Source organism: Parus major, chromosome 5 (assembly GCF_001522545.3).
Source record: "Parus major isolate Abel chromosome 5, Parus_major1.1, whole genome shotgun sequence".
In the NCBI taxonomy this organism is placed as follows: Eukaryota; Metazoa; Chordata; class Aves; order Passeriformes; family Paridae; genus Parus; species Parus major.
In genome coordinates, this window is record NC_031774.1 from 51,371,594 (window position 1) to 51,392,516 (window position 20,923).

A 20,923-nucleotide genomic window follows, 5' to 3' on the forward strand; every position below is an offset into this window, starting at 1 on the left:
TGCCGCCCCCTCCGCCCGCTGAGGACGAGCCCCCCGGCACCCGCGGGACTCCTCCGGGCGCGACGGCAGCGGGGCGAGAGGAGGGCGGCGGCAGCGGCGCGGAGCTGCTGGCGGTGACGGAGGAGCTGGTGCAGAGCTTGGCCACCCTGGAAGCCGGCGCGGGGGCGGCGAGCGGCACCGTGCTGTACCTGCAGGCGGACGGGAGCGCGGCGGAGGGCGCGGGGCTGAGCGCCGGCGAGCAGCGGCGGCTACTGGAGAGCCTGGGGCCGCCCTCGCCGCCCCGTCCCGCCGCCGCGCCGCTGGCCCCCGCGGAGCTCCGGCGGGTCATCGAGCAAGTGAGCAAGGCCCAGGAACAGCTGAAGCCGGCGGCGACCGCCGCGCCCCCGCCGCAGCCCTGCCCCGCGGGCGGCATCATGCAGAACGCCGCCCGGCAGCTGCAGAGCGTGGCCCAGCAGGTCGCCCTACAGCAGGGCAGGGCCGCGGCGGCCGCCCGCCTCCTCCCGCAGAAGGTAACCCTGGGGGCTGGCGGGGAGGGAGGTTGCGGCGCTCCGTTGGTGATGAAAGACATGGCTCTGGCGAGTCTAATCCTTTTTAATTGTTTTTCGTTTTTTTTTTTTTTTCTTTTTTCTTTTTTTCGTTCTCCTCAGTCACACCTGTCCTTGGGTGTAGACTCCAATCCCATAGCTCAAAGGCACAGCTTTCAATGTGGTTTAGGAAAATCCGTGGTTGAATGTAGCTGATAGCTGCTGTGGTCAGTGTTTTGGTATAACAACACGTGCAGCCAAGAACAGCTTAGAAGAGCTGTTTCATACTGGTTAAGTTGTGATGCACAGGAAGTTAGTGCATGTCTCTTGCAGGTCATAGTACCTGGGTTTTCAACCACGTTTGGGGTGCAGGTTGTGAAGTGATTCATTTGAACTGAGGCAGAAATTTGGATGAGGCAGAGAAACTGTGAGGGAGATGAACAGTAGTATCTGATTCTGTGAATCATCACCACAAAGTTTTTGTGAACTGAACACATATTTTGGTATGTCCTGGACTGGGTATTTTTCCTGTTTCATGTAGCAGACTAGTTTTTCCATGTGTGGGGTCTGCTGAAGGTTATCAATGTGCTTTGGTGATGGCATTGACCCCGCTATTCCAGACAGGCCTGCTAGCAGGAAACAAAACTGTGACATGGCCTCAGAGCAAACTTAACATGCTTTAGTTGAACAGCAGTCATACCAGAAAATGCGCAGGAAAGCCCGTACCTTGAAGGAAGGGAACCTGTGCTTTGATGCATTAAAATGGAAAGCTAATGATATGCGGCTGTTTTGTCATGCTTTGCTTTAAGGGCATGTGTGTATTATCTTGATAAGTATTGTATTTATTTATTAATACTCTATTTGTGTAATTGCAACTCTTCCTTTTTTCCACAAAAGCAGCTGGAAGCCATTTGTGTCCAAGTTCAGCCAGGACAGATGAAGGAAACTGAAGGGCCAGTGACATCATTGGCACCAATCCAGTCCAAAACTATAACACTGAGTCAGCCAGTTGGTAGGAACTCTAGCATACCAGGACTTGGCATTGTTAATCCCCAGATAATTAGGATACAGCCTGTTTCAGGAACTGAGCAGCAGCAGCTATTCCTGCATAGTTCTTCTGAGTCTCTGGTTCAGTTGCTTATGCAGAGGCCTTTGCCATCTCATGGATCAGTGTCTGTGGACAAGATTTCCCCATCTAAGATGGTGAATGGGCAGAGGGCTGCTTGTGCCACAGCATCAGCTTCAAGGTCTTCAAATCCTACTGTGGCTGCAGCCAGTTCAGCAAGTACACCATGCCTTGAAAAAAAGCAAAAAGATGACAAGTTAAAGAAATCCTTGAAGGTGAAAACTCGTTCTGGACGGATTTCACGCCCCCCCAAATACAAAGCTAAAGATTATAAATTCATTAAAATGGAGGATTTGGCTGATGGTCATCAGTCTGATTCTGATGACTACTCTGAGCTGAGTATAGAAGATGATGAAGAAGGAAAAGTGAAGGGAAAGGATGCATTATTTAGTTCTTCAAATTATAATCTGAAACCCAAAACATTTAAATGTCAGACTTGTGAAAAATCTTACATAGGAAAAGGAGGATTAGCAAGACATTATAAACTTAACCCAGACCATGGACAGCTGGAGACTTCACCTCAGAAAATACCTCTAAATAAGCCTAATGGAAGTATGTTTGTGGAAGAGGAAATGATGAGTCCAGCACATTTGGATTCAATTGCTGTCACTTTAAATCATGAAAAAGCACTGGCTACCAGTCTGGAAGAAACTGTTGATTCAAAGGCTGAAGAACAGGTAAAGTGTTACTCAGAAAAATTGTCAGTTCTGTGGGAAGTAGAATGGCACTTCTGTGGCTGCACAGTCTTGTACTGCTCAGAAATATCCACTGATAGACTAAATTAGGCAAATTTTCCATTGAAGTCCTTTAAAAATCAAATTGTCTTTTGCAGTGCTGCAGCAATAGTACTCTTGCATAGACACATACAGCAAAGTGTTTACTGAATGTTCATTTCTTACTGGGTTTCTGACACAGTTTTTACCTTGTCTGCATAAATTACATTCTTCTCTGCATTTGGATAAGAACACTGTTGTTCAGTTACAGCCTTTAGCATGACAGCAACACATCATCTGCTCTCTCATTTTCTGTTGCTGAAATAATGTCATCACAGAAAAATCTCTTATTTGGAACCCAACAGTGAACTGCAGCTATTCCTAGAGCAGGTTTTCAAAGTGAGGCTTTGAAACCCTGCACACCAAACATGTGAAATTGGAGTCTCTGTGTAGAAGCTGCCTCAGCTGAAATTTTTTTCCTGTAATGTTCTAAGCTGGTCACTTCAAAGAAAAGTTTCTCTTTTGATATTGAAATGACTCTTAACATTTTGTAGCAAAAGTTGATGCAGCTGCTGGCTATGAAAAGGTACTCGTTTAGGTGCAGGGGTGCCACATTTATTACTTGACTTTGTAATTGTTCTCAGGAAAGTAAAAATTTAGAGCTTAAGGTGTCAGTACAGCAAACAAGCCTTCCCTCATCCTCTACACTCAGTTATCTCTGGAAAAAGAATTATAGCATACTGAAGACTGCTCTCTGAATTATTTGAGTTCTTTGATACAGATAGGAAGCCAATCAAGATGCCCATGCTCAACCCCTAGTCCTATATCAAATTTAGAACTAATTTAGTAATTTAATCCCTGGATAGAACTGACATAAATTTGCCATTTATAGAGCTTTCCTAATCAGTAGCATAGTAGGGAGTTACTGAATGTTGGGATGCAAATGTACAGATTATTCAAAGAACCCTGATGTACCTCAGCACCTCATTTCTTAAAAGATGCTGGAACATTCTTAGAAATTCTCTCTTGGAAGGGAAGATGTTTAAGTAAGAAATCACTGCTTTGAACAGTTAAAAAGCTTTACACTGAAATGATAATGATAAATTAAACATATAAAAGATACTTTGACTTTCTGTGTGATCTTGTAACAGGAGCTGCTTCCTAGCTGTCTTCCTAGGGAAGACAGGATTTTGAAATGTGGTAACTGGGCAGTACATTTCGATATCTAATTACTGGGCTTGTCACTGTTCATGGTGTCAGAGTTTTTGTCTTTCTTACAAAGTCTTCATGTTTTGACATGGTTACAATGAAACCCAAATTATGCTTTGAATATGTTTTACTTAAGTAAAATATGAATATGTTTTAATTAAGTTTTATTTCTACAACCACTTTATTTAAAGAGGATATTTTTTACTTCAAAAATATTAAATGTATTTAACCCACTTAAAACACCTCTTTCATTGTTAATTTAATCTTTTTATTTTGTGTGACATCTTGGGGTTCAAAAATACCAACTTTGCAAATAATGACATATATGTGTTGCAGAAGTAGCAGTTACTAATGTAAGTTATTCCACAACTTTCTTTGCAAGTTATGATTGTATCCAGCTTTGCATTTTTTTAATATGCTATTGTTTGTGTAGATGACAAGCTTAATTTTAAAACTGTCTTCCTCAAAACTGTTTAAAATGTTGAATGAATACTCTTCCTTTTAATTAAGGCTTCAGAGTCTGAGGAAAGCAGACACTTGCTGGCAGAACAACCAGATGAAACCAGTTCAGGACACCAGGGACCTGTAAAACCAAAAGGACCTGGAAGACCCAGACGACCAAAGAGACGTGGTCGACCCAGGATGGGTGGAAGATCCAGGTGTTCTGGAAGGCTTAGCAGACCTGGTCAGTCCCCTTCAAAGTCACTTAGTAGTGTGTCAGCAGAACACAATGTATTCAGAAGAAAAGCTAGGTTAAAAGAGGTATGGTTCTCTTCTGCAATTACTTCACAAGTATTTTTCCCCTGCCCTATTTTTCCCCCCTCCTTTTTTTTTTAAATCACTTATTTTCAATGAATCATTTTCAAAAAAGATTTTTTTTTTTTTCATCCTCATGTATGGATAGGATCAAAGTCTTAGATGGCTTCTAAGAAGAAAACATTGTCTTTCAAGAAAAAATACTTCCAAAAGAACACTGGAAAAAGGGAAAATGGGAACTCAGTTTGGAAAGGGACTTTTGACATGTAGTTATATTATTGCTACCCTTTTTCTGGAGAAGGAGGGTTACTAGCTACTACTACGTATCTCCTCCAATACAGCAAAATAAATAATAATTTAAAAAAAAACCAGAAAAACAAAACAAACCCACAAATAAGGTCTTGGGGGAGGATAGAATGTGGATTAAAATCCAAGTAACACAATTTGTTCTTTGTTTTCTGTGTGTTGTAGATCCTTTATGGCTAGTAAAGCTACTGAGGTTGCTGTTCTTTCTATGAATTGGCAACATTTGTGGGACTTAGTTTTGTCTGTACATGAATAGTAACTATTCTCAGGTTGTGTAACTTACCCCATTTTGGAGTTAGTTTGCATCTATTCTTAAAGCTGCCTAAACATACAGCATATCTTTCAAAAAAATGTAGTGATATTTTATGTTCTGAAAATGGGGTACAGAATGTGTGGGCTGCTTTTTCCTAATAATCTCATTCTGGCTTTTGACAGCTAATACAACAATGTGATAATGAAGACTTAATGGAGCTGGCTCTCCCACGTCTTGCAAAGCTCGTTACAGTTTATGAATTCCTGTTGATGAAGGTGAGCTTTTACTTAAAAATATTGAATTATTTGAGGGATACGTCCATTAGTATACACAAAAAGATTCCTTTAGAGACATAATTGAACTTTCCAAGTTAGCATAGTGCACTGTGTAGATGTTCCACACATCACTTCAGTCTTACACAGGCAAAATTCTGATAGGTCTCAACTCAAAGCCTTGTTTTTTGCTGCCTGATCAGTGGCATTTTCAATATTCCCTAGTCTTTTGACTTGAATGTTTCTATCCTAAAATGTTGAACAGAACAAAATTGACAGATCTTAATTTCATCTTTTTTTAAAGTATAGGGAGGGAGAAACAAGCCCTTTTTTTATTCCCCTCTTATTCCTAGGTGGAAAAAGGATATCCAGCCAAAGCTTACTTTCCAGATGTGTATAGGGAATTTGAAGATTTGCATAACATGGTAAAGAAAATGGCTTATGATCACCTCAGTAATTCTGATTCTGTGCATTGCCAACAGCCTGTTGAAATAAAAGATGCTAAGGTAATAAAGCACTCTGTTTGGAACTATGATTGGTTTGTTTGTTTGCTTGATTTATTTTAGATGCTTTGCATTTTTAATTTTTTCTCCTAAGCTTTCTCGTGCAGGTAAATTTATTTGAAAACAACACAATTTTTAATTAGCAAAAATAGGCATTATTGTGAAAGATCCAACAACTTACCAAGAAGAAAAAGAAATACATAAGTACAATTCTGATTTGTCAGTGGATACAACTAGAAATATAAAAACCAATTCTAGCAGTGCTAGTACCTGCCTTTCATATCTAGAGTAGTACTGCAAGGTTTATTTACCATTAACCACTAATAAAAGTACATCCTGATGTTTGATCAAGGGTGTGTATGTGTGTGTCTATATTTAAGATGAGTGACCTTGATTTAAAGAGATAAGTAGTTTCATTGCAAAATGAATGCATCCATGCAGTTCACAGTCACAATAACAAATGTGAAAGGTAGTGACTACATTAATAAAATTGCAAACTATTATTTCAGAGACTCCAGATTCATTGTTTATGGAGTTGTATCTGGAAAGACAGATGGGAACCTCTTTCTTGCTTCTCTTCTAAGTTCACGTGCATTCTTAATATAGAATGATGCTCTTTAAAAAATAAAAACAAGACCAAACCAAACCCCAAAACAACCTAGCCTTGAGAAGCTGGATAGTAGCACACCCATGTAAGGATGAAGCACAGGAATGGAATTTGAGGAAGGGGGAAAATCCTTAACTATGCAGAGATACTCTAAAGAGGAAGACTTAAATGTTTTTAATATGATGGAGAACCTCAAAAATCTTTATTAAACACTGCTCTAACTGTCCCTGGATTCTGTATATAAGCATAATTTTTTCAAGTTTGCCTCTTTACAGTCACCTTCACATGAAGGGTATGTGTCAGTGTGAAGGCTAATATAAAACATGGGTATAAATACTTGCATTGAGCTGAGGTGATTGTCAGGCTAGACAGGATATAGTTCTAGTTCAGTTTTAAGAAAACTAATTTGTGTTTCAGTATTTATGTATTCAGATCTGAGAGGCTAACTTTTACTTTTTTCCTTATATCTGTTTTTGAAGGTTGCTGAATCTCTAGGAATCACAGAAATACTCAGTGGAGAACAGAAGATGCAAGGTGCAGGCTCTCATTCACAATGTATAATTAAAATGGTTAGTGAGCAAGTGCCTGTGGACGTACTGGGACAAAAACGGTTAGCTGAGGTATGGAACACCTTTGTGAAAATTAACAGTGAAACTAAGACAAATTAAAACTTTCAAAAGTACATAATTATTTCTTATAAAATCATGCTGGTACTATCTGAGTCATGTTAAAGTAAGGCTTTTGTGGTGTTCAGAAATACTGAAAGTACTCTCTGCTGTGGTATTATAGCAGGGCATATGAACTAGCACACTAAGTATGTGCTTTGGGATGACACTTGGTAGCATTCAGGACAGAGTATCAAAGACTCACAGGTCTTTGATACAGGGACAAAAGAAAAAGAACATCCTTGAGGTGCTGGTAACTGGGGGCTCCTCCACCTGTGTTAGAGGAAATGGCCTAACCTACAGCAGGTTCAGACACTGGAGAAGTGCTAATTGGTGTTGGATAGAGGTGCATGAAAATGGTTTCTTTCTTCCTGACAAGTCAGTCGATGAGCTTCACTCTGTTTATAGTTGTAGCAGACAGCTGTGTTTCATCTCCCTAGAGTTTTGGTGAAATGTGAGGGCTGTGTTTAAAATCTTTACCTCTTAGGAAGACCGTTAGTGCAAATCCTGTTTTCAAGGATCATCAGTTCACTGTCATGATGTTTCCAGTTATCTTTTCCAATATTGTCAACTGTTACACGGGCAGCAGTTAATCATCTTTTGTATTGACAGAGCTCAGGGGAAGACCTGTTGCCACCAGCCAAAAGGAGCAAGTTAGAAGATGTAACAGAGAATGTGAACAATGCTTATGCCAGTCAAGATGAAGTGAAAGAAAAGAGTGAGAATTTGTGTACACTGTTTGAAAAAGATGGTAACCTCTTCAGATTTTCCAGTTCTGTTCTGTTCATGGAGGAGCTGAACATATCTTTGTTCTTCAAGTTACTATGTTTTTTTTCTTACAGTTTAATTTCTTAACTTGCTTCCCAGGTCCTTCAAAAGCAGCTGTTTAACTGGAAAGGCCTCATGAGGAGGGAGAAGTTACAGATGATGCAGACAGCAATAGCTCAATCCTGGATGCATGATAATCAGTTATTGATACTACTTATGAGCATAGTACTGTCCTCTGCTGGGTGCTTCCTGTCTGTCCTCTCCCTCATAACCACTGTGTCAGCTGGGGGAGAGCAGAGGAAGAGGAAGCAGAGTGCACATCCTTCCTCTTGGCCCCAGCCAGCTACAATAGCAGAATTACCAGAACTTTGTGGAACTTGGGGGAAAGGGAGAGCTGGTGTAGGCTGTCCAGTATCCATCATTGGCATACATCTTGTATTGGAATTGAGGCACCATTGTGCACCACAGTCTTAAGGTGGTTGCCTTTCTTTTTATTCCTTCTTCATGTTTCATCCTGCTGCCCTTCAGATTAGCATGGTAACATTATCTAGTAAGTTAATGTCTATCAGTACCATCCACTTTATAAATACATTATTTTGGTAGTGCTGTAAGTGGCCTTTGCATGTCTTTCAGTCAATTGTTTTTTCCCTCCCTTTGATTTTCTTTCTCTTAAAGGCTCTCTGCATGACCATGCTTACTTCTTTCTGCACTGATTTTCTTCTGGGCTATGAATTTTTAAAATTGTTTTGCTCGTGCCTGCTAGCAGGGTGTTTGCTAGTCTACATTGCAAAATGTTAAAAATAGTTCTCTCTGCAGTGTTAGGTCTCCTTTTTTTGTGCAGTGGTATCTTTCATAACAAAAAAAAAAAAAAAAAAAAGCAAAACCAAACCAACTTACTTGTTCCTTCTGACCTTTATTCTTAAAGGCTGACTGCTCATAATGCTGCAGCTTAGTAATTATTGTTCACCTACTTTCAGGGTTTGGGACCCTGGTCAGGTCCAGGTCAAGTAACTGGTAGAACACTGCATTTCTTGTGGTTTTTATTTTTTCTGGCACAAGACAAAAGTCCTGCTGGGGCTCTTAGCACAGCTAATTAGTATGTAGTAACCTGATGATATGTCTGAACCCAGCATGAGCTTGACTAGGAATAGAAATTTAAACAGAAATTTAAATGCTTCAATCAACTTACTAAGTAAGTGATGAGGATGAGCAGCTGACAAGTTTGTGGTTAAGTCTTTATCTTTTAATGTTACTGGCTGCATGACAGATGGAAGAGAATTGAGTTTGCCTTTCAGCCCAGGTTGTTTTCAGGATGAACAGAAAAATGCTGCCTCTTAATGTAAGGTTTCTTAATATAGAAATACTTGATAAAATACCACTATTCAAAAATTCCTTAAATATTTTTATAGTAACTTTCTCTATGAAATTCCTATAAGGTACTTCAGGTTGGCTAATTTGGGGGAAGCAAAGCAATGAAGTAGTCTAGCTTTTCCACCAAAATTATTGCTGAAAAATAATTTTTTTGGCATATAATATTGGATCACCCAACAAAATAATACTTCTCTCCCCTTTTCAGGTTTTAATCCATTAAATGGAGAAATCCTGCTTTCAGAAGATAGGCATATCACTTGCTGTACAACTGGAAGTACATTACAGGCAACAGAGGAACATAATTCACTTTCTGATTCAGGAGTTAGAATTGATGGTGAAAATTCAGGTACCTTCTCCCAAACTGTGGAAATGAGGATAGAGTATCCCCAGCCTGTGAGCATACAGGGACCAGACATGGCAGGTGAAGCTTCTCTGCTGCACACTGAAGTCGTGCTGCCTGTCGGAGCAGGCGGCTCGGCTGGGCTGGTTCAGGCGTGCTTTGTGAGCGGGAGTGCGGCGGGGGCACCGGCGGCTCCTGAACTCCGCAGCTCCATGTCAGACCCAGCAGTGGCCAGGCACAGCACTGGCCTACCAACGAGTGAAGAAAAGGGTCACAGTCAAAAATATCATGAACTGCAGGAAGAAAGCCCTAATTTTACAATTAAAGAACATTCTGGGCAACTCCATAATACTGATATGACTGATGAGATGCAGGAACTTGAAGAAGTTTTTTCAACAAATGTTGTGCCAATAAACTACCCCCACAATGCTCAGGCTGAGTCACACCAGAACGCTGTCCAGGGAGCCTCCCTGCCCACTCATGGGAACCAGGAAAATACTTTCAAAAATCAGAGTGAATATTCTTGTGTGACAGAGGAAGCACACAAGCTGGCAAATACAGTTACTGTAGATGAAACTGTAGCTTTTGAGATTTCGGATGAGAGCCATGATTTTTTGTCTCAGGGACAGGAACAGATTTTTATTCAGACTTCAGATGGGCTTATCTTGTCTCATCCAGACACTGCTGTTTTGTCTCAGGCGGAAGGCATCGTTATTGTGACTGATTCCAATGGTACTACAATGCACATTCGTACACCCGAAGGGATACCTCTGGAAACAGTGGAAGCACTACTGGCAATGGAAGCAGGTGGCCAAAGTGAAAATATTTTACTCTCGCAAAGTGAATTTGAGCCATAAAATAGAAAACCCTATAAGCTTTCTTCTGGAAAAGACTGATTATAAAATGTATATTTTTCTAATGTGAATACTGAGATAATGGAAATTTAACTTATTTGTAAACTGTTTCTATGCCCTGTACTTTTTATAACTTATGTTTATATAAATCTAGCAGCATTGCAACCAAAAATTCTAGAATTAACATTGTTCTCTTTGCTTTGTATGTTGGGGATGGGTGGAAAGTGGAAATTTTGTCAACCCTAAAACTTGCACTGTTCCCTTTTGTTACGTAATTCCTTTTCTCTATAGCCATCTAAAAATGCAGTTGTACTGCTGTTTAGCAGTGATGTGCTGTGTACTGGCAAGCTGTATATGGGTAAAATAAAAGCTGTATTAAAAATGTGCATTTTCTGTGCCGCTGAGATTAGAAAACACTGTTATTGCACTTTTAAAAAGCTATCTTGAATATTCATTAGCATCTAGACTTGATGCACATAAATCTGCCTGGAATAATGGGCAGGTTTAAGTATAATCCATAATAAACTTGTGCATTCTGGGAACAATGTGACAGCCTAGCTGATCCTTACTGAAATAAGCATTCACTGAGTTAAGAGACAGAAATAGTTTCAAAGAAAATCTGGTTTGTACTGAACAATTGGAAGTACAATTGAAAGTATTTAAGTTGCTTGTCCAATGTTCAGCCACACCTTTAAAAATTGCTGTTGCGTAGACATAAAAGGGAAGATGCATAAGTAGTGATCTGATTTTCCCTAATGTGGTACCAAATTCTTTTTTTGCTTTAGTCTATCATGGCCTATTTTTGTTAGACTAGTATTACACTTTTCAGATGATGCATCCTTTATCAGTTCTACACTTCAACCTTCCCAGTAAATCCACACTGCCTTGTACTGTTTAATCATAATGCAAAGGGACTGTTGCTCTAGGCAGGGAGAAAGCTTGGCAAATTACTTGAATTCTTGTCATACTTAAAGTTGATCCTTGGATCAAGTTATATTTTTGTGGAGACGTACTACCAGCATCTTATCCAAGGCACTGTCTTTTCTTTCAAGAAGTTTAGCAGGTGAAAAAGAACAGCATTAAATGAGCAGACATTACTGAAAAGTGGTAACAGATCTTTAAAATGTGTGTGTCACCTCGTTACTGAAGAAATGCAACTAGTGGGGCAATTGGACAAATCTGCCACGGACAGGAGGCAAAATCAACAAATCTTAAATCAAGTATCAACACTGATTTTTTTTTCATAGTATTGTTACTGAAGAAAAATAATAAAATTTAATCTAAACAGAATACAATTAACAGATTAAAAACTGCTCTATGTCCCTTTAAACATAATTGGGTAAGGCTTTTCTGTTTGGTGGGGTTTTTCTTGGTTGCCTAAGTAGAAGCTGAATTCAGTTACCCAGAATGTTGCCCTTTATGAGTAGTTACAGTGAAAGATACTGTCCATTAATGAGTTATTAATGAGCTACTTGTTCTGGGTTTTTATCCCTCTTTAGGAGGTGGTAATTGCCAGAGGATGGATACAGACCTACTTTGTAGTGAAGGCAGCATTCAAGCAAAGTTCTGCTGGTCTTTCAAAGTCTTTGCAGTGAGCATTTCTTTATAATACTCTTTTGTACTGACTATCTAATAATTATACTTGAGGCTACAAATACAACAATCGACTGCTTAGAGGTAGAATCAGAAAACATCTCTGCAATGATTTTGCAGTAATCTTCCAGTGCCCAACAACAATCAATAAGCAAGAGGGTCTGTGAATATGAAGACCCTTTCCTGAAGAGCTTTTTTCCTCTTAAGGAATGAGAGCAAACCACAATTTCCACCTATGCAGAAAATGAAAACTTGCTTCAATTTTGCCTTCCCTATCAATTTGCACATGCTGGGAAATAGAATACACCTACTCTCATCTTAAAAGAACAATTCTATATGTGAACTGATCTCTTCTCCTTGAAAAATATTTTTGAAGTACTGAGATGTTTCCATAGTGACAGAAGTCTGGCCCAACTCAGGTGAATTAAGGTGTCTGTTAAACTAAGTGAAACACTTCCACTGAAAAAAAATAACCCAACAAAGCTGTTCCTACCTTTATTCTCCTTGAGTTACAGCAGAATTTCTTTTTAGATGCTGGAATCGTGGGCTAAGAATAGACTCTTATTAGCTACTAGAAACAACCTCATTGTTCAACAGAGCAACATCTCAATAAAACTTGCTAATTCATGTCTGTCTGTCCTGTTACTGCAGGAAACAGATATATTTCCCTTATTAAGCTTATGAGGTTTCAGCTTGGGACTAATTAGGTAAGCGACCCTGCTTTTCCTATCAGTACAGAGGGAAGGACACACCTTCAAACCAAAACCATTTGACATCAGTAACAGTAACCCAAAGAAAAACGCACTGAGCCCTATGACAGGGAGCAAACAAGATGGGATACAGCCTTGACTAAAGCAGGTTTTGTTTCATTCAACAGATGCTTTCATGAAACATCTCTTGAAAAAGAAAAAAATTAAAATTAATTCATGGGAACAAGATCTTATTATATAATGACTATATAATGCTGACTTGTTCTAAACCTTCCCCAGGTGCTGGCTCAGGCTTGGATCACTTTTTTGAGTGTTTTGATGTACCCAACAACACCAGAATCAAAACCAAGCCAGAATTTGCACTATTGTGTGCAACAACAGCATTTCAAAATCACATACCAAACTATGTGGATCCTTTTGGATTCTTCTTTTTGTGCTTTCCTTTCCTCCACATATAAAGCAACTACAAAAACATCTGCCCTGTTAATTCATGCAAAAAATACCCCATGAAAGATCAAGAAGTGCTGAATTTCTATGGTAAAAAGGACCATACAGGTATTTTAGGCTGTTCAGATTTGGGAGGAAATAACATTTTTTGCTGTAGCTTCTATATGCATTGAATCCCCCAGACTTACCTCTTTCTGAATATAGAGGACTTAGCCTCTTACCTGTAGCCTCTGTGTTGCCCTTAAAATAGATAAAAACAACCAGAACTAGATTTCCCCAAGCAGTAAAAGGAGTATCAGCTCAGACAAAGTAAGGAATATGGATAGAGAAAAATATTTTTAATAAGTTTTACAAAAAAATCAACTTACTTGGTAAGCCAGCCATGTAACCTTTGGAATTCTAGCACTGCCTGTGTCCTGTTTCCAGCAGCATGGCTTCAAGCAGCAGCATGCTGCTGTTCTCAATGTAAGGCTGGTACAACCACGAGGATAAATACACCATCATCAGATCCTGGTCAGCAGAATGAGCTATGTCTTGTACAATTGTTTGCTTGAGTTGTAGCTCCTTCTTGTACATTTCAGACAGCTTCAGAGAAACCTCATCTGAAATGGATTTAAAAACCAAACGTATTGACCAGAACATTTCAGCAATTCTGTAAAAGCTAAATTATACTTGTAATATATGGATCATAAACACCCCCTACCTTACATAAGCTATTCCCCAAATTTAGCTTTTTTTTACAGCATTAATGATGTTTTTACATTACAATATAAAAAGCTAAACAATTTCCACAGCTTTGGGATGTATTTTACACACTGCTGATTATGAGTTCGCATTTAATTATAGAATAAGCAGTGGTACTGGTTCTCAGGACCCACTGTAAAATTATCAGTTACAGCTATTCCTCGAGTAACTGAAATTTGATTTCAAAATTTGGTAATGCAATACAAGCTTCACATTTTAGAGTCATTCTTAATTTTAGCTAATCTTAAGGATGCCCTCACATGCTGTGGGCATCACTTCAGCAATGCATGATCACCAATGAGTAATAACAATAGTGAAAAGCAACAGTAAAAAAATCCAACAGACCAAAACCAAAGCGTTTATTGCAAAAACTGTTACTAGTTATGTTAGTACAACTGGTAGGGGGGTTAAAATGCATCTGTAATCTTTCACTGTTTGAATTCCTAAAAAATAACCACACAAAGTATTTTTAAAGAGAGACTGATCTTGTGCTTCCAACTTAGCTTGAACTATCATTGCCTTCAGAAGGATTTAGTCTTTCATGGAGTAGACAGCATCACTAAATGATTCAGTCACAATGGGTGTTTTGACAGCAGTTGTCTTTGTCATTCTTACTCTCTTAAGCTGGCAGAAACTAATACATAAGATTCCTGCTAAACTGTGGTAGTGAAGTAAGAAGCCAAGCTTCACAGAAGTATGTTTTTCACTTCACAAAGAAGGCAGCTGGTTTGCATGCAATCAGGCTTCCCTTGAATTCAGACAGTTTTAAAACTGGAGAAATACCAGCTGGGAGGCGGTACCTTTTCCCATCAAGTGAACGCTAAAAGAATTAATGTTAACAGTAGAGTGTAACATTTCTTTACTTGTCTTGATTGACACTGAGATCAGAGGTATTTTTCTTTGGCTGCTTGAGAATTAACTGAGGTATAGCTTGCTCTTTGCATTCAAGGATTTAATTTCAGTGTCAAGTAACAAGTCAAGTAGTTAAGCCTGCAGCTTAACACCAGCAAGTTGCAAATATGTCTCTGCCTGCAGAGGATGTGGCTGTTGCAGCTTGGACACTGTACGATGCTGACAAATTTAGTTCTATGCTGTAATTGTTGCATGTCAGACAATGCTTGGCAGTCATCAGCAGTAACCCTTTATAACCAAGTAGTGCTTTTGTGCGTTTATTGATTAGTCACTTGTAAAGGAGACAGCACTCTCTCCCTTTCAGGCAAGACATCCAGATAAGAGGGCTTATTTTTCAGTCATAAATTAGATGACACTGATGACACAATGTAATTAGCTAAGACAATCAATATTTTACTTACAGAAGTGTGGTGTGGGCCATGTATGAAAGAAGGGTGCCGTGCAATTCCCAGCTCCGTGGTGGAATGTTTCCAAATCACAGATTGCTTTAGTAGTCGAAGTAAGCTTTTCCATTTTCAGTTGTATTTTTGTCTGAAAATGATGAACATGGAACATTAATGAATATCTCAGGAACATTAGGCTAGTATAATCTTAAGCATTTTTTAAAACACACTATATATGAAGGCTATTTAATATTAACATTTCTAGCTCACATTTTTTAACTCCATACAGGAATCAAAACTGGAATCTATACAAAAACTTAATATGAGATACCCTGAAATTTTGAACACTGTTATGTATGACTCTATTTTGGACATTCTTTTGTTTCCCCACATGTAGAAATATACTATAGCCCTCTCATTTTTTTATCTCCCTAATTTTTCCTATAGCAATTTAGCACTGGGGAAAAACATCACACTGGTATAGCACAAGCCCTATCAAGACATTTTCTTTCATTACTATATTGAGATGACTTTAATTTCCAAAGATCAGCAGCAGGTGAGAAAAGCAGCTCAAGCTACTTCAGCTGATCTAAGAGCTTGCTTCAAAAATAGGTCATTTCATCCATTTCCCTCATGTTCATCTGAGTTCATGCATTCAGGTATGAATATTTACACCAAAATGAAGCTTGCAGGCAGTATCTTTACATCAAGTAGCTAAACCACAGATACACAGATTCATCTGTGAGCCTGTAAGCTCATGTATAAACTCCTAAGGAATGAAAAATAAATTAGGTCATAGTAGTTATGTTTAGTATCCAATCCAACACTGGCTGCTTAGACTCCTGTTACTCAGGAAGAGTAAAAACTTTCAATGCATTTGTACTGTGAACACAAAAGTACATCAAGGGAAAAAAAAACAAAAAAGAAAATCTCCACATGTTTTCCCCACAGAACAAAATCTGAGGGAAATCTAGACAGTTTCCTGCTTTTTCTAAATACTGGAAGACTGTATCCTGTCTATATAAAAAAACAGATCTACCATCCTTTTAATGGGCCTCCACTTTGGCAAAAGGCTATAAAAGTTATTTTTAATAAGAATTTTAAATTACAGTATCTGGCAGAAAAAAATTTGTTTGCTTCCTGTCAAACTGACAGGTGACATTAATTCCTAGCAAGGTATCCAGAAAAAAAGGTGGGTTACATAATTATCTTACTCCACTCTCCAGAGAAAGAGATCTGCACAGCAAATACAGGTAGGCAGGCTAAAAATATGACTGCATTACGTCTTATCAAGACAGCTGCAAGGATATGATGGCAGGTAAAGCACTGCTTTATGCTTTGCTGTTTCTTTTGTTTTAAACAGAGGGAATATCCAGGATGAGAAACAGAAAACAGGTGCAGTTTTGGAATGCACTTTTTATGATTTGTTTTCAGATCACTTTATAAAAGGGGGAGTAGAACTATAAGCCAAAAGAAGATGCAAAACCAGCTTTTAAATTTACCAATCAATCAAATAAATGGCACACTCTGGATTTATAGTCATTTAGGTTTGAAGCCAAAGAACTATTAATGAAAGCCCCAATTTTCTGTCTACAATAAATACTTCAGGACATTTCCTTGTTACCAGAGCACACTTGGAATTGATTCATACTGACTAAGTCTGAAAAAGGCGTATTACCATATGCTTTAAAGTCTCAAGTAATTCTGCACAGCACTTGTCCAGCTCTTCATTGTATTTTGGGGTTGGCTTTTCAGGTTCTGTGGCATTGTTATCACATGTTATCTCCAGTTTGTTGTCTTGAAACCTAAAACAGAAACATAAGACAGCATACAAAACTACATATAGGTTTACTTGAGCAGTGCAGATTTAACATCCTTGTGGTCTGATCCTACAAAATCTCTCATTCACAGGCTGTTCATGAGAATTCCTACATAAAAATAGCACAAAGCATAGCTGGCCATGTGAGCAAATGGGGCTAGTACCATAATAATCAGAGAAATACAGAACTACTCTACCTTAGAACATGTGCTTAAAAAAAAACATTTGCATGTGTTAAGATAACTCTTTTTTCCTCTTTACTTTGCCCCTGTGCTGGAGGTTATTCTCTCGTGACCAACAAGGTAAGCCCAGGCTCTAGCTGCTCCACAGGACAATCTGGTTTCCAACTACAAACTCGCCTTTGTGCAAATTTAAGCCAAGATATTTATCTGTGACCCCAGAGCAGCCAATACACAGTCACCTGCCCTATCTGGCAGACTTTCCCACACCAGCTGTAAACTCAGAGAGAAAGCTGCTAAAGAGCAAAAGCAACATCTGGCACCATTACAGCAAAATATTCCTCAGCTTGTACCTGTCAGAACCCTGTCAGAAAAAACCTCTTCAGCTGTCAGGGCTCTGGAGAAGCTGCTCAAAGTCCTGTTAGTTAAGGATTTTCGTTACAGCATGAAAATAAAAGCTCTAGCAAAGTGGGGTTTTTTCAGTTTTTCTCTGTTTTTATTTTTTTATGGTGGTTGTGGTGCATTATTTTTGTTGGCTCTTTGTTGGTTTTGTTTTAAATCATCACCATTGAAACTTTTGTCTGTCCAAATCACTGATTCTTTCTTAAAACCTTCTGAACTTTAGACTTGAGTTTTTTATGCCTCACTGTAAAATATGCAAGAGAATAAGGGAACTCACATGGGCTGAGATTTATGGAATTAGGTTTTAATTTGTTACATTATGTAAGTATTTAAAATATGTTATGTTTGATTATGTAAAATAAACATTTCCCATTTCTTGCAAATATCATTATTAAACGAGTCATTATTTGAATGTAAATAGTTTATGTAACCAAAAAATGCAACTGCTGAGTTTGATCTGAGAGCTAGCTTATCCACTGTGACATGTTCTTTCCCCATCTCCCAAAAGAACTTTCCAGTGAAGAAAGCAGATTAATCTCTCAATAAAAGCAATCTTTATCCTATCTTTATTAGTATTAGCATACTTACTGCTCACTGATCCTCATGTTGACTATTTTGTTTGCTGTAGTAAATCCATTATCATTTAGTCTTTCCCATTTCATCATTAAATTATGCCAGTCTGCTGCATTATCTTTAATTTTTCTTGCACTGACAGATAAAACAGGCCTTCTTGGAGTACTATCATGAGGACTTTTTGCTGTATGAGAAAATAAAGATATTGAAGCCATTTAAAGCATACAGAAACAAATCAGTGCCCAGCAGCTATTCGTGTGAAGCATTTCCTTGATTTACTGGAAAATATTGATTAATGTAAAATGGAATTTACATTAACTGTCTTTGGTCACAAAATCTAATTCCTCTTCTATTTGTATTTGCAAGAAAGCCAGGTTATTAAACAAATGCAAGCACATTCTGAGATGTGAAGTTGAAGCATGGACAGCAGTGGCTTTGTAGTGCTGGCAGACCTAGTAGTCTTCTGACATCAAAGGCCAGCCAGATGCTGATGCAATGTATGAGAGAGAAATCATGACAATTCAAAATCAAACAATTACTGTGCATGCATGCAGGGCTCATGCCATGAACATCAGAATTAATTCACAGCAACACGTGAGCTGCAAGAGCTTGGGGAAAGGTTGGCCCCTGGTGAAGGTGCTGGGTGCTTTACTGCTGAGCACAAAGCCCTCGTTTCATGGTGTCTCCGTGGAAGGCAGACAGCTGTAAGAACCCGCTGCATGCCCCCTGATCACACAAAACAGCCCCACCTTTGCACCGCAGGCCCTGCCCTAGCAGCCAAAGCAGGGCTCAAATCCAAGCCAAACACCCTGCCTGAATGTTTGCTGGCTTCAACTTTTATCCACATAGATGCCTGAAAAGAGTTCACCAAATCAAAAGACGTTAAGTCCACACAAAATCATAGACTGGCTCAGGTTGGGAGGGGCCACAGTGGGCCAGCCGGCCCAACCTTCCTGCAAGCAGGCCATGCCAGAGCACATGGCACGGGATTGCATCCGGACGGGTCTCGGCTATCTCCAGTGAAGAAGACTCCACAACCTCTCTGGCTCGTCTGTTTCAGGGCTCGGTCACTGCATAGTAACGAAGTTCTTCCTCATGTTCTGGTGGAACTCCCTCTGCATCAGTTTCTGCCCGTTGCCTCTGGTCCGGTTGGTTGGCACCACCGAGAAGAGCCTGATCAATTCTCTTGACACCCACCCTTTAGATATTTATACAGAGATGTGGTAAAACACATGGGGGTCCCCGCTCCACCTGAGGCATCAGCGAGGTGCTGCACACGGTGCATATCGGCCTGCGGCAGTAGCTGCCCGGCGGGCTCGCAGAGCACCAGGGGCACGTTAAACCCCCTTAATTTGCTGCAAAAACGCCGGGACCCCACCGGTGGCTGCTCCCTGCTACTCTCCCATTCGCCTCCTCCGGCTCCCCCCTCACTCACCCGCCATGGCGACCCCGCCGCCCCGCGGAAGTTCGCTCACGTCCGGCCCCGCCCAGCCCGGCCCCCGAGCGGCGCAGGCACCGGGGCAGCCGCCGCTCCGCCGCCTCGGGGCTCGGCGACGCCGCTCCCCGCCACCCTCCCTGAGCCGCCGCCCGCGCCCCGGAGCGGTGAGTGCAGCCGCGGCCCTGCGGAGCTGGGGGGGACCCCTCAGGGGCCGGCTCCTGGGGCGCGGGTGCTCTCGCTGAGGGGGCTCGGGGCGGGCTCCGGCGGGGGTCGGCGGCTGTCACCGCCCGCGGAGTGGCTGGAGGGGCTGCGTCGCCCTCCCCTTGCCGGGGCTCTGCGTCTGGGCGGTAAATCCGGCATAAGCCGAGGTAAAGCCGGCGGGAAGGCGAGGCAGCCCCGTGGGTGTCCTGCCGGGAGCCACTGGCTCTGTCCTTCTCTGGCAGGGGCTGCAGCCACACGGGTGTGTAGGAGGCACCTGTTGGGAAGGAGTTTTGAAACACCTGAGTATGTTTCAATAAAATATGCTTAAGAAATACGTATGAGGGAGGGAGGTGAAGGCAAGGGGGAATAGCGTCAAAGTGAAAGAAGGGCAGGTTTATGTTAGATACTAAGAATAAATTCTTTGCTGTGATAGTAGTGAGGCACTGAAACAGGTTGCCCAGAGAAGCTGTGGATTCTCCATCCTTGGAAGTGTTTATGGTGAGTTTGGATGGGGCTCAAAGCAGCCTGGTCTAGTGGAAGGTATCTCTGTCCATGGCAAGAGTGTTGGAACTGGATGATCTTTAGGGTCCCTTCCAACCCAAACCATTCTAGAATTCCGTGAAGATTTCATAGGGTGTCACAAGACCATCAGGATGAATACAGCTGAGTTTTCCCATCCCTTTAAGGATGTGCAGTGACTGTAGCTTCCCCTTTTCTACCCTTTCCACCTCTTTCATCTAGATTTTTTGTTTTGTTTTTTTAATTTTTTTATTATGTCACAGAGAAACAAAACAAACATCATTCGAACCAAAAGTGTAACATTTAATGAGTTGTGTAAAGCCAAGTGTTTGTTAATCAGGTCACCATGACCTGCGTGCCAGCTGGTTATTTGCCTGTGTGCAGGACACGTGAAAGCAGAGCTCCTTTGGCGGGGTGTGTGTTTGTGTTCTCTGCTCTGCTTGGCAGTATTCTGCTGTGAAAAGCTCTGGAGATGTGACAGTGGGGCAGCCTGCTCTAGGGCTGAATGTGTGAGAAGTATTAGAAAAGAAAACCGCTTTCCTTTTTAGTTGCCAGGATCTAGGCTGAGAACAGAGACTGCTGTGTTTAGCTGTGGTCATATGGGAGTTTGTTCTCTGAAGAACTTAAATGCAAGTTTTAATGTCAAAGATTAAAAAAAAAACCCTGGAGCTGTTGTCCCTCTAGTACAAACAGGACCCTGGGGCTCACAGAAATGCAGTGACAGCTTTAGTTTCCT

The 20,923-nt window shown here is 40.5% G+C and overlaps 3 protein-coding genes across 16 annotated transcripts in view; 2 read left to right on the forward strand and 1 right to left on the reverse strand.

Annotated features, from left to right (window-relative positions):
- Positions 1-12: 12 nt before the first annotated feature.
- ZNF839 (zinc finger protein 839) lies at positions 13-10,655 on the forward strand. Of its 4 annotated transcripts, none has more exons than XM_015630185.2 (8): positions 13-509; positions 1,422-2,327; positions 4,083-4,334; positions 5,070-5,162; positions 5,513-5,665; positions 6,749-6,889; positions 7,547-7,685; positions 9,279-10,655. In XM_015630185.2, exons 1-8 carry the CDS (start codon positions 414-416, stop codon positions 10,268-10,270), a joined length of 2,772 nt encoding a protein of 923 aa, XP_015485671.1. In that variant the 5' UTR covers positions 13-413; the 3' UTR covers positions 10,271-10,655. The 4 variants fall into 4 exon arrangements, with proteins under 4 accessions (XP_015485671.1, XP_015485670.1, XP_015485669.1 ...); XM_015630184.2 differs by having other exon boundaries at positions 134-509; positions 7,547-7,652; XM_015630183.2 differs by having other exon boundaries at positions 134-509; positions 1,425-2,327.
- On the reverse strand, positions 1,342-19,571 carry CINP (cyclin dependent kinase 2 interacting protein). 5 transcript variants are annotated; one of them, XR_001522041.3, is made up of 7 exons: positions 19,227-19,424; positions 18,045-18,213; positions 16,735-16,861; positions 15,075-15,204; positions 13,386-13,619; positions 7,415-7,561; positions 1,734-1,820 (listed from the first exon to the last, which is right to left on the reverse strand). XR_001522041.3 is itself a non-coding variant. In XM_015630193.2 (6 exons), exons 1-5 carry the CDS (start codon positions 19,469-19,471, stop codon positions 13,417-13,419), a joined length of 636 nt encoding a protein of 211 aa, XP_015485679.1. In that variant the 5' UTR covers positions 19,472-19,571; the 3' UTR covers positions 1,342-1,820; positions 13,386-13,416. The 5 variants fall into 5 exon arrangements, 4 of the variants coding, with proteins under 4 accessions (XP_015485679.1, XP_015485674.1, XP_015485675.2 ...); XM_015630193.2 differs by lacking the exons at positions 7,415-7,561; positions 19,227-19,424 and adding an exon at positions 19,465-19,571 and having other exon boundaries at positions 1,342-1,820; XM_015630188.3 differs by lacking the exon at positions 7,415-7,561 and having other exon boundaries at positions 1,342-1,820; positions 19,227-19,422.
- The window catches only part of TECPR2 (tectonin beta-propeller repeat containing 2), a 42,113-nt gene continuing 40,732 nt past the window's right edge, over positions 19,543-20,923 (forward strand). For 6 of the 7 annotated variants that reach the window (XR_004497873.1, XR_004497871.1, XR_001522040.2 and 3 more), the window contains exon 1: positions 19,543-19,631. The gene's annotated coding sequence lies outside the window, so the exon portion shown is untranslated. The remainder of the gene's footprint in view (positions 19,632-20,923) is intronic. The other variant, XM_015630181.1, reaches the window with a different exon arrangement.

What these genes read in the sequence shown, in the direction of transcription:
- ZNF839 (XM_015630185.2), top strand. Translation starts at nt 414, where the DNA reads ATGCAGAACGCCGCCCGGCAGCTGCAGAGCGTGGCCCAGCAGGTCGCC. An exon ending in CCCGCCTCCTCCCGCAGAAG is followed by an intron (nt 510 to 1,421) that starts GTAACCCTGGGG and finishes TTTCCACAAAAG; the next exon opens with CAGCTGGAAGCCATTTGTGT. An exon ending in TTGAAATAAAAGATGCTAAG is followed by an intron (nt 5,666 to 6,748) that starts GTAATAAAGCAC and finishes CTGTTTTTGAAG; the next exon opens with GTTGCTGAATCTCTAGGAAT.
- CINP (XM_015630188.3), bottom strand. Translation starts at nt 19,314, where the DNA reads ATGCACCGTGTGCAGCACCTCGCTGATGCCTCAGGTGGAGCGGGGACC. An exon ending in TTGAGACTTTAAAGCATATG is followed by an intron (nt 15,205 to 16,734) that starts GTAATACGCCTT and finishes CATCATTTTCAG; the next exon opens with ACAAAAATACAACTGAAAAT. An exon ending in ATGGCCCACACCACACTTCT is followed by an intron (nt 13,620 to 15,074) that starts GTAAGTAAAATA and finishes AATCCATTTCAG; the next exon opens with ATGAGGTTTCTCTGAAGCTG.